General features: G+C 40.6%; 1 protein-coding gene across 1 annotated transcript in view; it reads left to right on the top strand.

Moving 5' to 3' along the window:
* dhx38 (DEAH (Asp-Glu-Ala-His) box polypeptide 38) overlaps positions 1-21,316 on the top strand; it is a 144,638-nt gene that overhangs the window by 10,286 nt on the left and 113,036 nt on the right. Inside the window, exons 3-8 of the mRNA XM_048546464.2 lie at positions 286-455; positions 4,721-4,870; positions 10,866-11,043; positions 12,414-12,532; positions 12,991-13,067; positions 17,140-17,295. Of these exons, the coding sequence (XP_048402421.1) occupies positions 286-455; positions 4,721-4,870; positions 10,866-11,043; positions 12,414-12,532; positions 12,991-13,067; positions 17,140-17,295 (850 nt within the window). The remainder of the gene's footprint in view (positions 1-285; positions 456-4,720; positions 4,871-10,865; positions 11,044-12,413; positions 12,533-12,990; positions 13,068-17,139; positions 17,296-21,316) is intronic.

Genomic DNA, 21,316 nt, shown 5'->3' on the forward strand with positions numbered 1-21,316 from the left:
TGCCTGATTTGAATCTAAACATAACCTGGCAGTTAACAGTCATTTATGATAAATTGCTACATTTTCCATAGCAATGCCTGTACCAATCAGAATCCACTTGCTAACCAATCAGCACTCTCCTCTCAAACAATCTAAATGTTGGTTTTCCACTTGAACTGGTATTTCTGAAAATTGTGCTGATGAGTGCAAGATGAAAGTTTCAACAAAATTCAAATTGTACATTGTCAACTTAATGTGAGGCTGAAATTGTTGTATACCTAGCTTAAAAAAGCCCTTATATTGTAGGTACTATCGTACCTCTGGTTCAGAGACACCTTCGCACACAGGTGGTGTTAGTGAGGAATTTAAGGAACGGCATCGACAAAGAGAACGGGATCGTCGGGAACATGGGGTTTATGCATCATCAAAGGACAATGAGAAGGAAAAGAGAAGGGAACGAAGCAGAGACCGAGATTGTGAGTCAGAGTTTGTGATTTAAAATTCTGTTCATTTCTATTGGTGTTTAAATGTAACTGAAATCAGTCTTTTTTTTATTTTGGGACCATTAGGATCTTTAAAGAACTCACTCTAGAATTTCTTTGGAATTCCATTTTGTCATTTGATATCTACAGCCTTTTCTACCATGGAAGTGAAACGCTGTTATGTTAATCATCAGTGGGCACCTAATTTCCAAGATATGGATACACAGGGAAACTTTAATTTCATATTTATGTGAAAGATTTTTTATAGTTACTAAACATTTATATTAAGTTTTCTTGCAACAGTTTGTAACTGAAAGTTTATAGACAGCAATTCTAGATTTTGCTTTAGAAAACCTGTGTACCATTAGCTTTTCTTCTCCCTAGCTAATCACTGCCACAGGTTGTTTACCAAACCTGATTTTGTGGCTTTTCTTTATTTTGTTTTTGTTTTTGCATTCATGCTTATCTTCTTCTTCATTTATTTTTCATGATAGATCTTAATAAAAATTGCTGTCCTCTTCCAAATTAACCGCCAGTTAAATTCCATTTTTCACTGATCTTCAATGTTTTACATGATCAGTAAACTCTAATTGATAATTATGACATTGAGTTTTCTGTATGTATGCACATACTGTAGATATTATACACTTTGGATTGTTATGGATTCCATATGAAGCACTCATGATTTAGGGAGAACATGTTCTTTTAATATCCAAATACAATTATTTAAAATCAAACATAGAAAACCAGAGCAAAAATAGGCCATTTGGCCCCTGGAGCCTGCTCTGTCATTCAGTTCATGGTTCATGGCTGATTTTCTACCTCAGTGCAATTATTCTGTATATCCACATATTCCTTGCTGTCTCTAATGTCTAAAGACCTATCTTGAATATGCTGAATGACTGAGCTTCTACACACTCTAAAGGAGAGAATTCCAAAGATTCACCACCTGTAAGTTCAAAAACTCTTCATGTCAGTCCTAAATGGCCTACCCTTTATTCTGATATGGTGGCACCTGGTTCTGGACACCTGCTTCCCAGCCAAAGAAAACAGCTCTGTAAGAATTTTGTATATTTCAGTGAGAGCATCCCTCAAAACTCTAGAAAGTATAGGTTCAGGCCTCTCAATTCACATAAAACAATCCTGTTATCCCAAGAATTAATTTGGTTAACCTTTGTAGCACTCACTTTATTACAAAGTATGTCTGTTCGTGGGTGAGGGAACTGAATTTGTATACAGTACTTCTAATATACTCTCACCAAAGCTCTCCACAATTGCAGCAAGATATCTTTACTCCTGTACTCAAATCATCTTGCAATAAAAGTTAACGTATCATCACCTTTCTTGTTATTTGCTGTGCCTGCATATTAGCTTTCAGTGATTTAAGCACAAGAATATGCATCTTCTTTTGAAAATCAACACTTTTCAAACTCTCACCATTTAGGAAATGGAGTTTATTTCTGTTTCTTGCACCTGTTATGATTCCAATTCATGTTATTACCTGGCAAGTCAGATCTTAGACAGAAATCTGGCTTGATAGATCATGTTTTGTTTGTTTAGAGTTTTAACGAGGTAGTCTTTCACTGAAACACAAATGTCCAATGCTGCAGATTCATTTTAACAACGTAAGCAGAGGTTTATTACACACCAGAAATCTAGATAAAATAGAATAACCAAACTGCTTACATATAATGCACATTTAAAGATTTTGAAACATATGCTAATCTAAAATTCCGCTAATCCCAAAAGCATCCCGTTACAGGACCCAACCATCGTCTTTCTCTATACTTTGTAAGCTTTGATGTAATTTGGCTTAATTTCCCATTTGAGAGAATTTGACTGCAGCTCCCTTGATTTATCATATTACTAAATGCCCATCTAAATAGCCTTTAATTATCAAATAATGATTTGATTTGGCTTAAGCATGTTGGCTAGACCCTACTGTATGATAATCCCTTAATCAGAGGACTAGTTGTGTAATGAACAAAAGTTAGAGAAAAATAGAAATTGCTGGAAAAGCTTAGCATGTCTGGCAGCATCTATGGAGAAAAATCAGTTAACATTTCAGGTTGAGTGACCCTTCCTCAGAACTGATGGTAGCTAGGAAAATGTAGGTTTCTATGCAGAAGATAGGGCGGCAGGAAGGAAAAAGGAGTAAATGATAGATGGAGATAGAGCCCAAAGAGAGAGTCCCCAATAATAGCTATTCACCCTCCTAGCCAGATCTTTATGCACAGACAAAGCAGTGGATAACGATCTGGCTAGGTGAATGAATTGCTATTAATGGGGACTGTTAGTTTCTAAGAATGTGTGGTGTGTAATAGCAGACCATCTGTTAACAAGGCTTAGTTTGTGGGGTTGGGATAAGGAAATGGGAGAGCTCAAACCCTAAAGTTATTGAACGCGATACTGAGGCTGGAAGGCTGAGCGGTCCCCAAGTGGAAAATGAGGTGTAGTTCATCCAGTCTGCACAGAGCTTCATTGGAGCAGTGCAACAAACCTGAGACACAGATATTGACCGGGGAAGAGGGTGATGTGTTGAAGTGGCAGGCAACTGGAAGTTCAGGCTGTTATTTGCGAACAGAGCTCAAGAGTTCTGCAAAGCCATCACCCAGTCAGTGCTTTGTTTCCCTGATGTAGAGAAGACAATGTTGTGAGCAGCAAATGCAGTAGACTAGATCATGTGAAGTACAAGTAAAGCGCTTTAAGGGGTCCTCTTGAACGGATATACCCAGACTGCACTTTTCTTTTGGATATCACACCTACAATCGTTCATCCTATATTCCAAACTTTGCATCAATTTTCTCTCAATCCTCATCTCCAAGTTTGCAATTTAACAAAATAAATCAATTATATAGCAATGACTTCTAGCTTTAAGCCATTCTGGATTAACAGTAAGAGTTGATAACGTGATTGAAACTGGCTTCTAATGCCAGAATCCAATTGTAACTGAAGATCCAGAGAGATCTGAACAGTCTACAAACAGTATCACTGCAAACTATCAGCTTCAGACCATTGCAATAACATTAAAACATTTTTCTTTTAAACTTGGAAGCTACTGTATCATGATAAGCCCCTCAGTCTAAACCCCAGTCCAAGTCCATCTGTGAAAAAAATTGATCTGAGTGTAAATGCCGCACTTGCTTATATTTGTGACTAGCTCTACATTAATCTCTCCAGGGGAGTCTGGGAAAAATTCTGATATCTGATTCCAGCTTTTGGAACCAATCTGAACTGCAATTCTGAGTGGAAAATATTCTTTTAGTGGGCCCAGAACAATGGCAAATCCAAGGCTACTTCAAATATACAAACTACAAATTATTCTTTTGGTTTACAAGTTCTAAAAGCACATTAATCCTCTGTAATTGTGTTTCTTCCTGAGCAGGCACATTGAGTCATTTTTTTTGGGCATCACTGGTTTGGCCAACATTTGTTGCCCATCCAGAATTGTTAAGAGTCGACCACAATACTGTGGACTCACATGTAAGTCAGACCGGATAAAGATGATAAATTAGCTTCATTAAAGGACATTCAGAAACAAATGTTTTCTTTTTCCTGACAGCTGACACATTTTCTTTCCTAAGACTGTACTGATTACAGTCAGTAAAAGAAATTTCACAAGGACTTTTGAAAAGGAACAGATTTGGAGACGTTTTGAGGTTGTTGTCTGGAGGTCTGAAGGCATGGAGAGTCTTGTCTACTTTGCTGCAGCAGCTTTTGTCTTTCTGCAGAAATCATTTAAAGATTAAAAGAGAGGCTGACATGACAGCCGTACCATATGAGTTCTCACACTTCCCTTTTCAAATGTGGAGTCGGGCTTACTTTGATTAATGAAAGCCTCGGTTATTATTTGCATACATTAAAATTGAGGGTTTGAGATTATTATTATTTTGGTTTCATAACTATGCACTCTGGTCAGAAATATCCTTTGGATCATTTTGGGAGGTGGAAATCGATGTCCCTAAACTGGATTGTGTCCTTTGTCTTTACGGGATAAATGCAGCAATTTCTGAATCCACGGATGAAAGTTTGGTGACCCTTTGGTCCTCTTGCATAACCCATCAGTGTCCAGTTTAAAAAGAGGGCCAGTTTAAAAAGAGGGATCAATTCCAGAAGGTTCCTTACTGTTATGAAAGTTATGAATTATGATCCTCTTTGACCTGGCAGCCATCTAATTAAGAAGTTTGCTTCTATCTTGGATATCTAGATACTGCAGATTAACTTCTTTTTGTGCAGATAATTTGTTTTGTTTTTTCTAGATGATCGAGAATGGAGTAAATCAAATTCTTCCAGGAGTAAGGACAGAGATAGATCAGAGCGAAGTGAAAGAGGATACAGAGACAATTGCTCAGATCGAAGTAGAAGCAACAGAAAAGATGAACCAAGCACACCCAAGCACAGATTAAAAGGTAAGTGCAAATTAGTTTTTCATACTGAATTATGGAAACACAAACAGAAGTTACTGGTAAAATTCAGATCTGGCAGCATCTGTGGTCAGAATGCAGAGTTGACATTGCATGTCAAATGACACTTTGTAACATTAACTCTGCTTTATCTGTATAGATGCTACCAGACCTGCTGGGTTTCTCCAGTTTCTTTTGTTTCAGAATTCCAGCATCTGCAGTTCTTTTTGCTTCACTGAATGTTGATTATATCTGCTAGAGAAACGAGTACAGGCTTGTTGTCACTGGATTTTTATTGATTAGCTAACTTAGTTTCTGTACTTGCTCATTCAGTGCAGCACACATGAAAGGGTGATTGGGAAATTAGCAGTGATTCATAGAATTGTGTAGAAAATGCATCATGGGAACAGGTTTTTTAGCCCAACCAATCTATGCAGATGTTTTTGTTTCACTTGATACCCGCCCCCACTCCAGGCTTTCCTCGTAGAGTTGCCAGTATTAGCCTTTATTTCTTTCTCTCTAAATAATTTCTTTACTGCTGTTAAATGCATCGACACAATTTACTCCAATCACTTGCTGCCACACTGAGTTTCAATTGCATACTACCTGAAAAAAGATGCTTTTTGATGTGGGGACCAATTTTATGATTTTACAAATTGGCTAGTGATACCAAACTGAGAGAGGGCATAAGTTGACGTAATGAAGAATGGATACTTCTTGAGGATAGGCTTAAGATGAAAAGGGAAAGATTCAACAAGAACCTAATGGTTAACTTTTTCACAGAGAGGGTGGTGCCTCTATGGAATGAGCTGACAGAGGAAGTGATCGAGGCTCGCAATGGGTTTATGAACACGAAGGGTTTAGAGGAATATGGGTAAAATGTTGGCACATGGGACTAGATTAATTTAAAATATCTGGTCAGCATGGACAAGTTGGATGGAAGGGTCTGTTTCCGTGCTGTGCATCTCTATGACCCTACGATTTGGCTAGGCTGATTGAATGGACTAGAACATGGCAGATGGAATATAATGTGAATCAGTGTGAAATTATTCACTTTGGCAGAAAATTCAGAAAGGCAGAATATTTCTTGAATGGAATAAAGTTGTGAAGCCTGTGTCTGAAAACACATGGGTGCCTTTGTCCATTAAAAGTAAGAAGGCATGCACCTTTAGTAGTTAGGTAGGCAAACAGCATGTTGGCATACATTTCAGGGAGGTTTAAGCCTGGAAATAAACATGGCCTACAGTAGTTGTGTAGAGTCTTGGTAATACCTCACTTGGAGGATTTGCACAGTTATTGCCTCCTTATCTAAGGGAGGATTTACTTGCACGGAGAGAATTCTGTGGAGGTTCAGCAAGCTCATATTTGGGATGGCAGAATTTTCTTTGCAGAAACTAAGTGCCTGTTCCATAAAATTTAAAAGCCTAAAGAGTTAATCTCACTGAAACTTGTCAAATTCATACAAGGCTTTACAGGTTGGATATAGTTAAGTTGTTCCCCCTGGTTTGGGTGAGAGTTTCACCTCTATTACTGTGCAGTGGCACCGTAACTGTTTGTGGCATACTTTACTGAAGCAGTGGTGAATCATCAGGGAGGCCAAGCAGCCAATCATATTAAAATACTTTCACAGAAACACAGAAAAAGAAACCAACAGCATTGAAATGCCAGAGATAATGGGAACTGCAGATGCTGGAGATTCCAAGATAATAAAATGTGAGGCTGGATGAACACAGCAGGCCAAGCAGCATCTCAGGAGCAAAAAAGCTGACGTTTCGGACCTAGACCCTTCATCAGAGAGGGGGATGGGGGGAGGGAACTGGAATAAATAGGGAGAGAGGGGGAGGCGGACCGAAGATGGAGAGTAAGGAAGATAGGTGGAGAGAGTGTAGGTGGGGAGGTAGGGAGGGGATAGGTCAGTCCAGGGAAGACGGACAGGTCAAGGAGGTGGGATGAGGTTAGTAGGTAGCTGGGGGTGCGGCTTGGGGTGGGAGGAAGGGATGGGTGAGAGGAAGAACCGGTTAGGGAGGCAGAGACAGGTTGGACTGGTTTTGGGATGCAGTGGGTGGGGGGGAAGAGCTGGGCTGGTTGTGTGGTGCAGTGGGGGGAGGGGACGAACTGGGCTGGTTGAGGGATGCATTAGGGGAAGGGGAGATTTTGAAACTGGTGAAGTCCACATTGATACCATATGGCTGCAGGGTTCCCAGGCGGAATATGAGTTGCTGTTCCTGCAACCTTCGGGTGGCATCATTGTGGCAGTGCAGGAGGCCCATGATGGACATGTCATCAAGAGAATGGGAGGGGGAGTGGAAATGGTTTGCGACTGGGAGGTGCAGTTGTTTTTTGCGAACTGAGCGGAGGTGTTCTGCAAAGCGGTCCCCAAGCCTCCGCTTGGTTTCCCCAATGTAGAGGAAGCCGCACCGGGTACAGTGGATGCAGTATACCACATTGGCAGATGTGCAGGTGAACCTCTGCTTGATGTGGAATGTCATCTTGGGGCCTGGGATGGGGGTGAGGGAGGAGGTGTGGGGACAAGTGTAGCATTTCCTGCAGTTGCAGGGGAAGGTGCCGGGTGTGGTGGGGTTGGAGGGCAGTGTGGAGCGAACAAGGGAGTCACGGAGAGAGTGGTCTCTCCGGAAAGCAGACAGGGGTGTGGATGGAAAAATGTCTTGGGTGGTGGGGTCGGATTGTAAATGGCGGAAGTGTCGGAGGATAATGCGTTGTATCCGGAGGTTGGTAGGGTGGTGTGTGAGAACGAGGGGGATCCTCTTGGGGCGGTTGTGGCGGGGGCGGGGTGTGAGGGATGTGTTGCGGGAAATGCGGGAGACGCGGTCAAGGGCGTTCTCGATCACCGTGGGGGGAAAGTTGCGGTCCTTAAAGAACTTAGACATCTGGGATGTGCGGGAGTGGAATGTCTTGTCGTGGGGGCGGAGGCGGAGGAATTGGGAATAGGGGATGGAATTTTTGCAGGAGGGTGGGTGGGAGGAGGTGTATTCTAGGTAGCTGTGGGAGTCGGTGGGCTTGAAATGGACATCAGTTACAAGCTGGTTGCCTGAGATGGAGACTGAGAGGTCCAGGAAGGTGAGGGATGTGCTGGAGATGGCCCAGGTGAACTGAAGGTTGGGGTGGAAGGTGTTGGTGAAGTGGATGAACTGTTCGAGCTCCTCTGGGGAGCAAGAGACGGCGCCGATTTAGTCATCAATGTACCGGAGGAAGAGGTGGGGTTTGGGGCCTGTGTAGGTGCGGAAGAGGGACTGTTCCACGTAACCTACAAAGAGGCAGGCATAGCTGGGGCCCATGCGGGTGCCCATGGCCACCCCCTTAGTCTGTAGGAAGTGGGAGGAGTCAAAAGAGAAGTTGTTGAGTGTGAGGACGAGTTCAGCTAGGCGGATGAGAGTGTCGGTGGAGGGGGCCTGGTCGGGCCTGCGGGACAGGAAGAAGCGGAGGGCCTTGAGGCCATCTCCATGCGGAATGCAGGTGTACAGGGACTGGATGTCCATGGTGAATATGAGGTGTTGGGGTCCAGGGAATTGGAAGTCCTGGAGGAGGTGGAGGGCGTGGGTGGTGTCACGGACGTAGGTGGGGAGTTCCTGGACCAAAGGGGAGAAAATGGAGTCCAGATAGGTGGAGATGAGTTCGGTGGGGCAGGAGCAGGCTGAGACGATGGGTCGACCAGGGCAGGCAGGTTTGTGGATTTTGGGAAGGAGATAGAAACGGGCCGTGCGGGGTTGGGGAACAATGAGGTTGGAGGCTGTGGGTGGGAGGTCCCCTGAGGTGATGAGGTCGTGAATGGTGTTGGAGATGATGGTTTGGTGCTCGGATGTGGGGTCATGATCGAGGAGGCGGTAGGAGGTGGTGTCGGAGAGTTGGCGTCTGGCCTCGGCGATGTAGAGGTCAGTGCGCCATACTACCACTGCGCCACCCTTGTCTGCGGGTTTGATGGTGAGGTTGGGGTTGGAGCGGAGGGAGCGGAGGGCTGCCCGTTCTGCGGGGGAGAGGTTGGAGTGGGTGAGAGGGGTGGAGAGGGCTTGGGGACCGCTTTGCAGAACACCTCCGCTCAGTTCGCAAAAAACAACTGCACCTCCCAGTCGCAAACCATTTCCACTCCCCCTCCCATTCTCTTGATGACATGTCCATCATGGGCCTCCTGCAGTGCCACAATGATGCCACCCGAAGGTTGCAGGAACAGCAACTCCTATTCCGCCTGGGAACCCTGTAGCCATATGGTATCAATGTGGACTTCACCAGTTTCAAAATCTCCCCTTCCCCTAATGCATCCCTCAACCAGCCCAGTTCGTCCCCTCCCCCCACTGCACCACACAACCAGCCCAGCTCTTCCCCCCCACCCACTGCATCCCAAAACCAGTCCAACCTGTCTCTGCCTCCCTAACCGGTTCTTCCTCTCACCCATCCCTTCCTCCCACCCCAAGCCGCACCCCCAGCTACCTACTAACCTCATCCCACCTCCTTGACCTGTCCGTCTTCCCTGGACTGACCTATCCCCTCCCTACCTCCCCACCTACACTCTCTCCACCTATCTTCTTTACTCTCCATCTTCGGTCCGCCTCCCCCTCTCTTCCTATTTATTCCAGTTCCCTCCCCCCATCCCCCTCTCTGATGAAGGGTCTAGGCCCGAAACGTCAGCTTTTGTGCTCCTGAGATGCTGCTTGGCCTGCTGTGTTCATCCAGCCTCACATTTTATTAGCATTGAAATGCCATACCTGTTGTGAAAGTTTAAGGGTGCAGCGTTGACATGGGGGCTGAAGGTAGAAGATAAAATGTTCAAAATATATTTAATTATTGTTAAACAAAGAATCGTCTTAAAAAGTCTACTTGATCATTTTACAGCATTATACAATTATAAAATTAGTTTCACAGGCCCAGTTCTGTTGTTAAAATTTATTAATTTCAATTAAAAGCACAATTATCTTTGATTGAACAAGGTGTAACTTTTTATGGGATTTAACAATTTGAGCTACAAATCTTTGCTAAAACCTTAAATCATCTCTAAGCCTTTACTTTTCAGCAGATCTGGCCTTTCCATCTTAAGCTTATTGATCCTATTTTTTGCATCCACTGTCACGTTTGAAAATTCATTTGATAATGAGGTGACAGAATTACTTTACAAGTGTGTTGTAAACAATGTTTGATATTATGTAACTTCTCAACTTTTTAGTTCTTGCCCTGTAGAAAATAACTCTTGTGTCTGAGATAGTAGAAACTGCAGATGCTGGAGAATATGAGACAACAAGGTGCACAGCTGGATGAACACACCAGGCCAAGCAGCATCAGAGGAGCAGGAAGGCTGACGTTTTGGGAAGAAGGGTCTAGGCCCGAAACACCAGCCTTCCTGCTCCTTTGCGCCTTGGCCTGCTGAGCTCGTCCAGCTCTGCACCTTGTTAACTCTCGTGTCTAGTTTGCTTATTTTTTATCCCCATTAACTACATTGCTGCTTTTACAAATTTGTATATTTGTAATTACAGATTAGAATATTTGACCTTTCTAATTTGCTTCTAATATGCAATACTTTTTGACTTGGGTATTGAAATTCCTCAGCCAATTATATTGCCTTTCTACAGATTTATGAATTTGTTGCAGTGCTGCTCAGTATCAACTATTCTGTCCATTCCTATAAATTTTCATATTATATATAAATTCAGAAATTGTTTTTTCTTCAAAATTTAAATTAATAACAATTTATGAACAACTGATGCTCCCAACGTTGATGCCTGTGAGGTCCCAAATCATCTTTTTGTCATGCTGAACACTATCTTTTATCCCAGCCAATTGTGTGTTCTGTTACTTACCACCTGACACTGCATGCTCTGTATATTTATGTTAGTCTCACCCAAAACCAAAGAACAAATTCTTTGGTCCAAACCATTTCGTGTAAAATGATATATAGCATGAGTAAGTGTTTATTTCATTGGAGGGCTATGAAAAGACTGGGGCCTTATTTTAAAGTTTTTTGTTTGTATCACATTGAAATCACCTTGTTTTATAGATGCTCTTACTCCTTCTCGATCTAGCTGGGATGATGATGACAGTGGAATTGCAAGTCCGTATACTCATCGATCTCAGTGGGAATCTCCATCTCCTACTCCCTCACAAAGGGATTCAGATAAAAGTGAAAGAAGTTATCGCTGTTCAGGTCGTGACACTGAGAGGCGTGATAAAGAAAGGTAGGTGAAAAATAAATGTGGAACAGAAAATACGCGTTCTGTTTAATAATAGATACATAGAATAGTACAGTTTTGCCACCTTTCCCAATTATATTAGAGAGAAACTTTGCAATTAAAAATGCTATTGTTGAAGTTAGTATTATCGACAAAAATTTGACTCATCCAGTAATCAATTGTTATTAACTAAAACTGTTAGGGCAGAAGATAATTTTTCAAGAGCCTGAAATTTAGACAGCTTGCTAGTTAAATGAATCAATTCAAAGCATGTTCTCATGGTGGCTGAATGCATAACTGAGGCATGTAAACCAGATAGGTCCTGAGTCTGTACTCCTTGCTGTCTTTTATCAGTTGATATCAAGTAGACTATAGGCAACTGCTTTCAGTGTCTTTGAAAAGGATGTTCCTGATTTTCTAAAGATCATATTAGTCAGACTCATGAATACTGTGCCAAGTAAATGTGGAATTGCAGTGGAATCTTAAAGGAGGATTGGGAGAACGTTGGTTAAAAAATAAGGAAATATAAAGCAAAACACGTTGCTCTCTGTTCTAAGCAGTTCATTATTAGTTGATTGTCACAGCACATAGACAGGCTCTTCGCCCATACCGGTCCATGCCGACCAAAATGTCATCCATATTAACCTCATTTCCTTGCACGTGGCCATATCCATCTAAACCTTTTCTATCCATGTACTTGTTTAAATGTTGTTAACATAACCATATCAACCACTTCTGCTGGCAGCCCATTCTGTATGCATACCACCCTCAGGTTCCCATGTATTCTTTCCCTTCTTACCTTAAACTGATGCCCTCATGACCTTGATTCCCCAACCCTGGGAAAAAAACTGAGTGCATTCACCCTACCCATGCCTCTCATGCTCTTCTACACTTCTATAAGATCCCCTCTCAGTGTACTACGCTCTAAAGAAAAGAGCCCTAGCTTGTCCAGCCTCTTTGATATTGCTGCAGCACTTTATTTCCCTACAACTTTTATTCTATTTAATTCAAATTCGGGTATTTAGCAGGAATGTTTTTCCATTTAGTAAAACTACACAATAAGTAATGCCGTCTGAGGAACACTCTCATCCAGTATGGAAATGTAGGTAGAATCATGAGAAACCATTTAGTTGTTAATGTAGTTATTATCCTAGGCAGAGTATTGACAGAGTTGTAAATTTGCTTATGGGGAGTTTCTCAATGAAATTGTGGCGAAGTATTGTAGTCTGTTTGATCTTGAGACATGGAAACTGAAGTAGAACATGTTTCTCTGTGACAATTGATGTTTAGGACCAAACAAAAATGATTTGTTACTTGTTCAGGGAATTAAGTCAACATCATGCCTTATATTTTAAGTTGAAATTTACTTTGTTCAGATCTAGAAGGAATCATTACGAAGAGGATACGCCCCTGCCAACACCATCGTACAAATACAATGAGTGGGCTGATGACAGAAGGCATTTGGGGGCGACACCGCGTCTTTCAAAAGGCAAAGGTACATGATTTTTCCTGAATTTTTTCTTACTACTGAATTTTTTTTTAAATGCCAACATCATACTAAAAAATCCAGATTGGATGTAGCTCTGTCCCCATTGCTCAGTGACTTTACAACATAGAAACTTAGAACTATGCAGTCATTCTGGAGGTTACATTTCTATCTTCCACGGGAGATAGATGGAAAATTGAGCACAGTAAATTGTTAATTTAGAAATGTTAAAGATTGAGTAACCTGAAGCACTAAGGGTATGAAATTGCAGGAAAGAAATCCAATGCATGGTACTTTGCTTTCAAAATTGCATAAATTTGGAAAGAATAAACAAACAATACTTTTGCATTTTTAATACAAGATTAAAACTTGTGATAATCTTTTAATGCTGAAAAAATGGACCATTCTATACCTCTAATACAGTCTTGCTGTGTTAATTAAAATGTATCCATTTCCAACCTATTCAGGTAAGAGGGAGGAAGGTAAAGATGGCATTTATTTTGAGAATGAAGAGGAGCAACGGCAATGGGAGGAAGATCAAAGGGTGAATCATTATCTTTAATTTTAAATCATTGTTGGAGAAATAATTTAACAAATGTTTATCAGTTGAAAAATACTATCTTTATGCATCATACCTTTTTGAAAACAAAAAATTGTCAGCATTTAAATTTCCACTTTTTTCTGATGTAGAGAAGTAACAGAAGAAATAGGAGCAGAAGTAGGCCATTGAGCCCCTAAAGCCTGCCCTACCATTCAGCAAGATTGTGACTGATCTGCCTCAATCCTCAAGTTCTCTTTTGTGCCAGCTCTTCACTGTCGTCAACTTGATACTTCAAAAATCTATCTACCTCCTTTTTTTAAATACCCTGAGCAATCTAATGATTCACAACTCTGTGGTAGAAATTCTAGACAATTCAATACTGTCTGACAGAACAAATTCCTTATTATCTCAGTTTTAAATGAATATCCCCCTATTTTGTAGCTGTGGGCCCTACTTCAAGATTCACTCACTAAGGGAAACATCTTATCAATAGTCAAGACACCTCAGACTCTTGCATCTTTCATATGATCACCTCTTACTCTTTTGAAAGATAAAGGCCTAACCTATTTAGCTTTCTTGGTAAATCAACTCAGGAATCAGTCTGGTGAATTTCTTTTGAAATGCCTCTGGTGCCACAACATGCTTTCTTAAATATGGGGATAAAATCTGTACACAGTACTCTGTATAGTTTTAACAAGACTTTCCTATTTTTAACCTCCAGCCCCCCAGGGGATAAAGGCCAAAATTCCACTTGTGTTAATTACTCACTGCACCTGCATGTAAGGTTTTTGAGTTTCGGGCGCAAGAATGCCCAAATCCCTTTGTGCTGCATTTTTGGAGTCTCTCTCCATTAAAATAGCAACCTTTCTTTTGATTCTTCGGACCAAAATGTATGACCCTACACTTTGCTACCTTAAACTCTGTCATGTTTTTGTCCACTCATTCAATGTATCTCTGTCCTCTTAGCAGATTTCTCATGTCCTTATCATGTCGTGCCCTCTCAGCTATTTTTGTATTGCCAACAAATTTGGATAGTCTACACACTGTCCCCTTCTCAAATTTATTAGTATAGATAGTAATTGTGACCTGAGGACTGATCGTTATGTATTGCATTAATTGTGTCTTTCTAACTGAAAAAGACACAATAATGCCGACTCTCTTGTCTTCTAAATGTTAACCAATCTCCGCAGCCACTTCCTTTAAAAACATTGGATACAGGTCATCAGGTCTTGGCAATTTGCCTAGTTTCAGATCTATTAGTTTGCAAAATTCCCAAGTGTGAAGGATTGGTAATTGAATCTGAACAGTCCTGTTTGGCAAACCATTCAGTTTAAGGGCAATTAAGGATAGGCAATAAGTGATGCCATGTACTAAGAAATAAATGACTCTATCACTGTTACATGATCTTTCATTATCATCTTGCTTATCTATTATCTTTGGAATATTTATAGTATCCTCCAACATGAAGATTGTTGCAAAATATTGGTTTCAAGTATCTACCATTTCCTTGTTCCTATTATCAATTCCTCAGTTGCATCCTCCAAGGGTCCCACACTCATTTTAGCAATTCTGTCTTTTATATACCTGGAAATGTATTTGCTGTTTGCCTTTATATTTCTGGCCAATTTACTTTTGTAACCAATTTTCCAGCTTTTTATTAGCTTTTTAGTAATCCGCTGCTAGTTGCAAAGTTTTTTTTTGGGTTTTCCATGCTTTAATTTTTGATTGGATACGGTAGATGACCACTTCTATTAACCACAAAATTCATTGTTCATCAAGTTCTTCTGAATGATGGGAAAGACGCATACATATGCATACATATTTTCTGAAGAAGGGTCCAGACCCGAAATATCAGCTTTCCTGCTGTGCTGATGCTGCTTGGCCTGCTTTGTTCATCCAGCTATACACCTTGTTATCTCAGATTCTCCAGCATCGGCAGCTCCTACTATCGCCTACATATGCCTTAAATTGTTTCTCAACAGGAAGAAAACATATATGAAAAATTTTTGCATCTCTGTCAAATGTTGCTCAGCACTCATACATTTCATTTAATTCATATAATTATTCTGCGTTGCAGAAATAATATTGACTGGGGTGCCAAGGCATCATAACATGTTGGAATCTTTTATAACTGTTCTGAAGAAGGGTCACTGGACCAAAATCTATAGATATTGAGGCCTAAGTTTAAAGTCTTAGCTAAAGACAACATGGCACTCCATTAGTACTGTGCTGAACTGCTGTTTTAAGTCATCTGCTGAAGCCATTGGAACCAACCAGACCCAGATGGTTTTCATTGACTGGGTGAATTGATGAGTTGGCAAATTTTACTCTTTCTGTTTGTTGATCTGAATTAACACTGGTTTACTTGCCAAGCCTTAAATATTAATCAATATATCATTTTTAAATGAGCTGTGTACATGCTAGTAGATGAATAAAGGCTTTCTGAGTGTGCTTTGTCCTTGTTCTGTTATGCTTCTTTTTGAAAGTTTTTTGTCCAGATTTGAAACAAACTCTGTTACATTCATCTATGAAAGGTGGTAGGGTGCAAGTTTGTCTCAGTTTTATCCAATTGAGTTAAGTTATATTATTTATCATATCACTAGGCAATGTCTCATTACAACTGACATCCATTCTCTGGGGACATGTGCTTTAGATTGCTCAAGTGCATTTTTTGCAACTAGAAGGGTATTGTCTGAACAGAGGTTAACAGTGTTGTGATGAAAGCAAATTGAAGGTCATTTTATGTACCACGTACAAATATTTTACTTGTTTCATGCCCCAGTGGTTTGTGAACTAGGATGTGAGCATACATTGAAATTAATGGCAGCTCAGCAAGTATATGAGTGACAATTAATTATTAAGTTTAATAATATTAAGCTGTTCCATTCTACCTGTCACCCTCACATTTTCCCACTTTATGTTCCACCTGCCAAGTTTTTGCTCCCTCACCTAACTAGCCTACATCCCTCTCCCAGACCCTTTGACTCATCCTCACCATTTGCCATCCAGTTTTTGTGGCATCCATAAACTTGTTTATTGTACATTCACTTTCCTCATCCATTCATTAATAAATATAGGAAATAAATTTGGCTCCAATACTGATCCCTGTGGCACTCCACTAGTAACAGGTTGCTATCCTGAAAATGTCCCACTTATCCCAATTCTTTGTCATCTATTAGCTCACCAACCTCTAATCATGCTAATATACTGCCTGCAGCATCCAGGGCTCTTGTTCAGTAGCCTAATATTTGCCTTCCTGCTCCTGTTATGCTGCTTAGCCTGCTGTGTTCATCCAGCTCTACACCTTGTTATCTCAAATTCTCCAGCATCTGCAGTTCCTACTATCTTTGATTATTACCAGCTTGTCCACTACTTCCGTAACTGCTTTTAATATACTGGGATTCTTTTAGGTCCAGAGGACTTCTTGGTCTTTAGTCCCATTAGTTTTCCAAGCACTTTTCTTCTAATGATAGTTGTTGTATTTATTTCCTCCCCTCCTTTTGCCCAGTGATTATTTTCTAAGTTTGGAATGTTGTTGTTGCCTTTTACAAGATATGGTGTTAAATATTCAACTCCTCTGCAATTTCTTGGCTCCAAGCCATTATTTCCCCAAGCTCACTTCTGGTTAACTTTGACCACTCTTGCTTTTTTCTTTACTTTTTAAAGAAGCGCTTGCTGTCCATCTGGATATTAATTGCACTTTTATTCTTAAAGTTAATTATTTCCCTTTTTATTATTTCTTGCTCATCTTTTGTTTCTTTTAAAAGCTTTCCATAGTTATTTGATTTGCTAGGGCACTTGCCCAAGCATGGTTCAAATATAGTAGGTCCCACCAGACCAGCTTCCTTCTATCCCAGTACTCAAACCAGTACGCCACAAACTGAATCCATTCCATTCACCTTTGAGCCACATATTTAATTTTGTGTTTGACTTTCAAGCACATTGGGATGCCTGGTGACTGTCAGAGATGCTAATTATTTGGGTTGCTTTGTGATAGGTAAAATTGGAAATGATGTTTCATGAAAATCTGTCATAACTTTATTTGTTGTAAATTGTTTTGCTTTGTATCTTACAGCAAGCAGATAGAGATTGGTACATGATGGATGAAGGACATGATGATTTTCACAATCCTCTGGCGTACACTTCAGAGGAATATGTGAAGAAACGGGAGCAATTGCTGCAGAAACAGACACAGAAGAGGATTTCTGCTCAGAAGAGGCAAATTAATGAGGTATGTTGAGATTTTTTTGTTCTTCACCCTCTAAATTTGATGAAAGCATCCCAGAAGGTAACAATTTAGGTTAAATCTATTCAACAACTATTTCAGAATATGCTAGGTTACATAAGTGACGTACAGGGAAGGCGATGGCCTTGTGGTACTATTGCTGGTCTGTTAACCCAGAGGCCCTGATAACGTGCTTGGGACCCTGGGTTCAAATCCCGCCATGGCAGCTGGTGGAAACTGAATTCAATAAATAATTGGAATTAAGAATCTAGTGATGACCGTGACTCCATCGTTGACCGTTGTGGGGAAAACGCCAATCTGGCTCACTAATATCCTTTCGGGAAGGAAACTGCCATCCTAACCTGGTCTGACTCCAGACCTGCGGCAATGTGGTTGACTCCTAAATGTTAACCCTTAGCAATTAGGGATGGACGATAAATGCTAGCCTGACCAACGACACCCTCATCCTGTGAACAAATTAAAAAAAACCAAAAAGCTCAGATAGCTTAAGTAGGATTTGAAGGGGACTTAATACGTTGCTCACTGCTGTCACTTGCTGTATCTCAGGTGAACTTTACAGCTGAAGTTGTGTTTGTCAATAAATTGTTGATAGTTCTCAAAGGATAATTTATTTTTCATAAACAAGTGTTTTAACTGGTGCTGGTCATTTTCTCAGAGCAAAATAGCTCTTTTGTTGACTGAACTCAACCCCAAATAAAGTATTTTTTTTCATTGCTCTGTAATACAAGGGAACACATTCATGCAGATTTCCTTGGATGCACCGTTTTTGTTTCTGTTCGTAATTTAAAATCAGGGCAATATCTATTTTATTCCTTCATTGTTTAGGCACAGAATCAACTTCCAGAGTTCATAATGCTCGGGAGTAAACTTAAGTAGTTGCAGGTATAGTTTGGGAAATTAAGTACTGTATATCTAGGCTTCATTTTCTATTACCTGTACTCAGACAATACAGCGTTGGAGGAGGCAGAGTGAAACAAAACACCCTTAACTATTTGCAAGGCCGAGAATTTGGGAATCTAATCAATTTGCTTTGATTTCTACAATAGTGCTGCAATATTCAGAAGGAACTTTAAACAAAAAAGTGTCTTTGTATGTGGGTGAATCTAAAATGGTCAGGATTAATAGCCCACTCTCATCACACTTGTGATAGGGTTAGTAGAGCCTCTGACTGCTGTAAATCTTGTGAAGATACTCCCACAGTGCTATTACTTTGGGAGTTCCAGGATTTTGACTTATTGCCACTCCTTTCTTCATTGGCACTATATTTGTGAATGTGATTGAGGTTGGTGCATACTTTGGAGGTGGTGGTGTTCCCAATTTGATACTTGATATGATGAAAGCTGAAGGAGCGTCGAAGGTCCTAATGGAGAAACATGGCCTGATATTTGCCCACTACTCCCCTACCTTTGCCTTCGTGGTGGCTCATTCACATGTTCGTTACAAAATTTGAAGAGATTCTTGTCAATGCACCTCCTGCTTTCATGAGGAGTTTTCCTTTTGCGTAACACTGTAATGGTTGTCTCATTGCAGTGCTGCTTAGCAAGGTAGAGATCCTCTGTACAATGCTGTTAATGCCAAGAGCCTTCCTTGAGTGCTAGATCAGCCCCAATTCAAGGAAATGGCATGTGGACTTGCTTAGTTTGGGGTATTAGGAACAGTACTGATTTGTGGCACCTGCTATGTGTCATGTTTCCATTCTGAAAATTACCTTAAATCTACTACATTTTCATTATACACTATGTGTGGGCACTTGCTATGTTGCTTACAAGTACAAATTCTATAAGTTCAGTCTAGTTTAGTAGATCCAACTAATGCTGACAGGAAGGACTAGCTTGATATCCATTCCAGGAACGGCTTTCCTGGTAAAGCAAATGAAAGTAGTACAATAGTCTGAAACGTGTAGCAACAGTGATAGAATGTAAAATAATTCCACTCCAAAAATAAGAAATAATGAATTTCCATTTTATTCAAAGAGCTTCCTTTTTATTGATTTAAATTAATGTAAATTTTTATTCTGAAAATTCAAAATTGATTATTTCTGTCTTCTTGTAATAAAATCTGAAACTAAAATAATGAAAATTTGAGAGCATCTTTATTGTTCAATCCTTCTCTTAAAACAAACCAGGCATTTTTTCTGTCACATGCAATGGCAAATTCTAAGGAATCATGAATAGAATTGTTACTTAACTCCTTAGCTGGTTGAAGTGGTACAAAGCTTGGGTCTAAATTCAAACAAAATGCTATCATTTGATACACATCTTTTTTTAAATTCATTCACGGAATGAGGGCATCACTCGCCAGGCAGCATTTATTGCTCATCCTTAATTGCTCAGAGGGCAGTTAAGAGTCAGCTGCATTGCTCTGGGTCTGGAGTCATATCTAGGCCAGACCTGGTAAGGCTGGCAGTTTCCTTCCCTAAAGGACATTAGTGAACCAGATGGATTTTTCCGACAATCGAAAATGGATTCATGGTTATCATTATATGCTTAATTCCTAATGTTTATTCAGTTCAAATTCCACTATCTGCCATGTTGGGATTCGAACCCAGGACCCCGGAACACTATCTGGGTCTCTGGATTGACAGTCCAGCAATAATACCACAAGGCCATCGCCTCCCCTGAGGAGGTATCTTTCTACCTGTTTTTAAAATTTTGTTTAATGTAAATTCTTAACAACTTAAAATAATTTTGCACAACAAATGATTCAACACAGTTAAATTATGGAGCATCTGAACATATGCTAGATACCACGTTTGATCATTGCATTTTATTGAATTAGCAATGATAGAGGAACTGCATTTGAACTTGGAATACTTGGCTTCTTGGACCAAATCTTCTGCGATACTGTTTCCTGTAGTGATGCAATTAGTTTAAAAAGCAATGTAGTTGTGTCCTTTTCATTTCATTTGTTCACTTGTGGGAGGTGAGTGTCACGAGTTGAACAGCATTTATTGTCCATCATTAGTTGCCCTTGAGAGTGTGATGGTGAGCTGGAGTCCATGTGTAGTAGTAGACTCATAATACCCTTAGGGAAGAAATTCTAGAATTTTAACCCAGCAACCTGAGCGAAAAATTATATATTTCTAAGGCAGAGCGGAGAGTGGCTTGGAGGGGAACTTTTAGGTGGTGCTGTTTTCATGTACCTGCGGCCCTTATCCTTCTAGATGGAAGTGAGTTTGGAACGTGCTGTTTAAGCGTGCGTTTCTACAGCGCATCTTGTCGATAGTAAGCATTGCTACTGAGCATCAGTAGTGGACGGAGGATTGATTGTGGATATGGTGCCAGTTAAACAGGCTTCTTTGTCCTGGATGGTGTCAAGCTTCTTGAGTGTGCTTGCAGCTGCACCCATTCAGGCAGGTGGGGAATATTCCATCACACTCCTGACTTGTGGTTGTAGAGAGTGGACAGGCTTTGAGGAGTCAGAAGGTGAATTACTCACAAAGAATACTGTGGCCTCTGTCTTGCTCTTGTAGCTCCTGTATTTATATAATGAGCCTAGTCGAGTTTCTGGTTCATGGTAACCCCAAGGATGTTGATAGCGGGGGGACTCAGTGATGGTAACACCGTACAATGTCAAGCAGCATTAGTTAGATTGTCTCATGTTGAAGATGGTCATTGCCCAACGTTTGTGTGACATGAATATTACTTGCCATTTATTAGTCCAAGCCTGGATATTGCCCAGTTTTTGTTGCATTTGAATGTTGACTGATTCATTAATGAGGAGTTACAATCGGTGTTGCACATTATGCAATTGTTAGCGACTTCAGACCTTATGATGAAGGAATTGGTGAAGCAGCTGAAGATGTTGGGTTGAGGACACTACCCTGAGGAACTCCTGCAGGGATGTTCTGGAGCTGAGATGACTGACCTCCACAATCAACATCATATGTGCTAGGTATGACTCCAACCAGTGAAGCATTTTTCTCAATTCCCTTTGATTCTAGTTTTGCTAGGGCTCTTTGATGTCGCACTCGGTTGAATGTGGCTCTAACGTCAAGGGCTGTCTC

Source organism: Stegostoma tigrinum, chromosome 16 (genome assembly GCF_030684315.1).
Source record: "Stegostoma tigrinum isolate sSteTig4 chromosome 16, sSteTig4.hap1, whole genome shotgun sequence".
Lineage (NCBI taxonomy): Eukaryota > Metazoa > Chordata > Chondrichthyes > Orectolobiformes > Stegostomatidae > Stegostoma > Stegostoma tigrinum.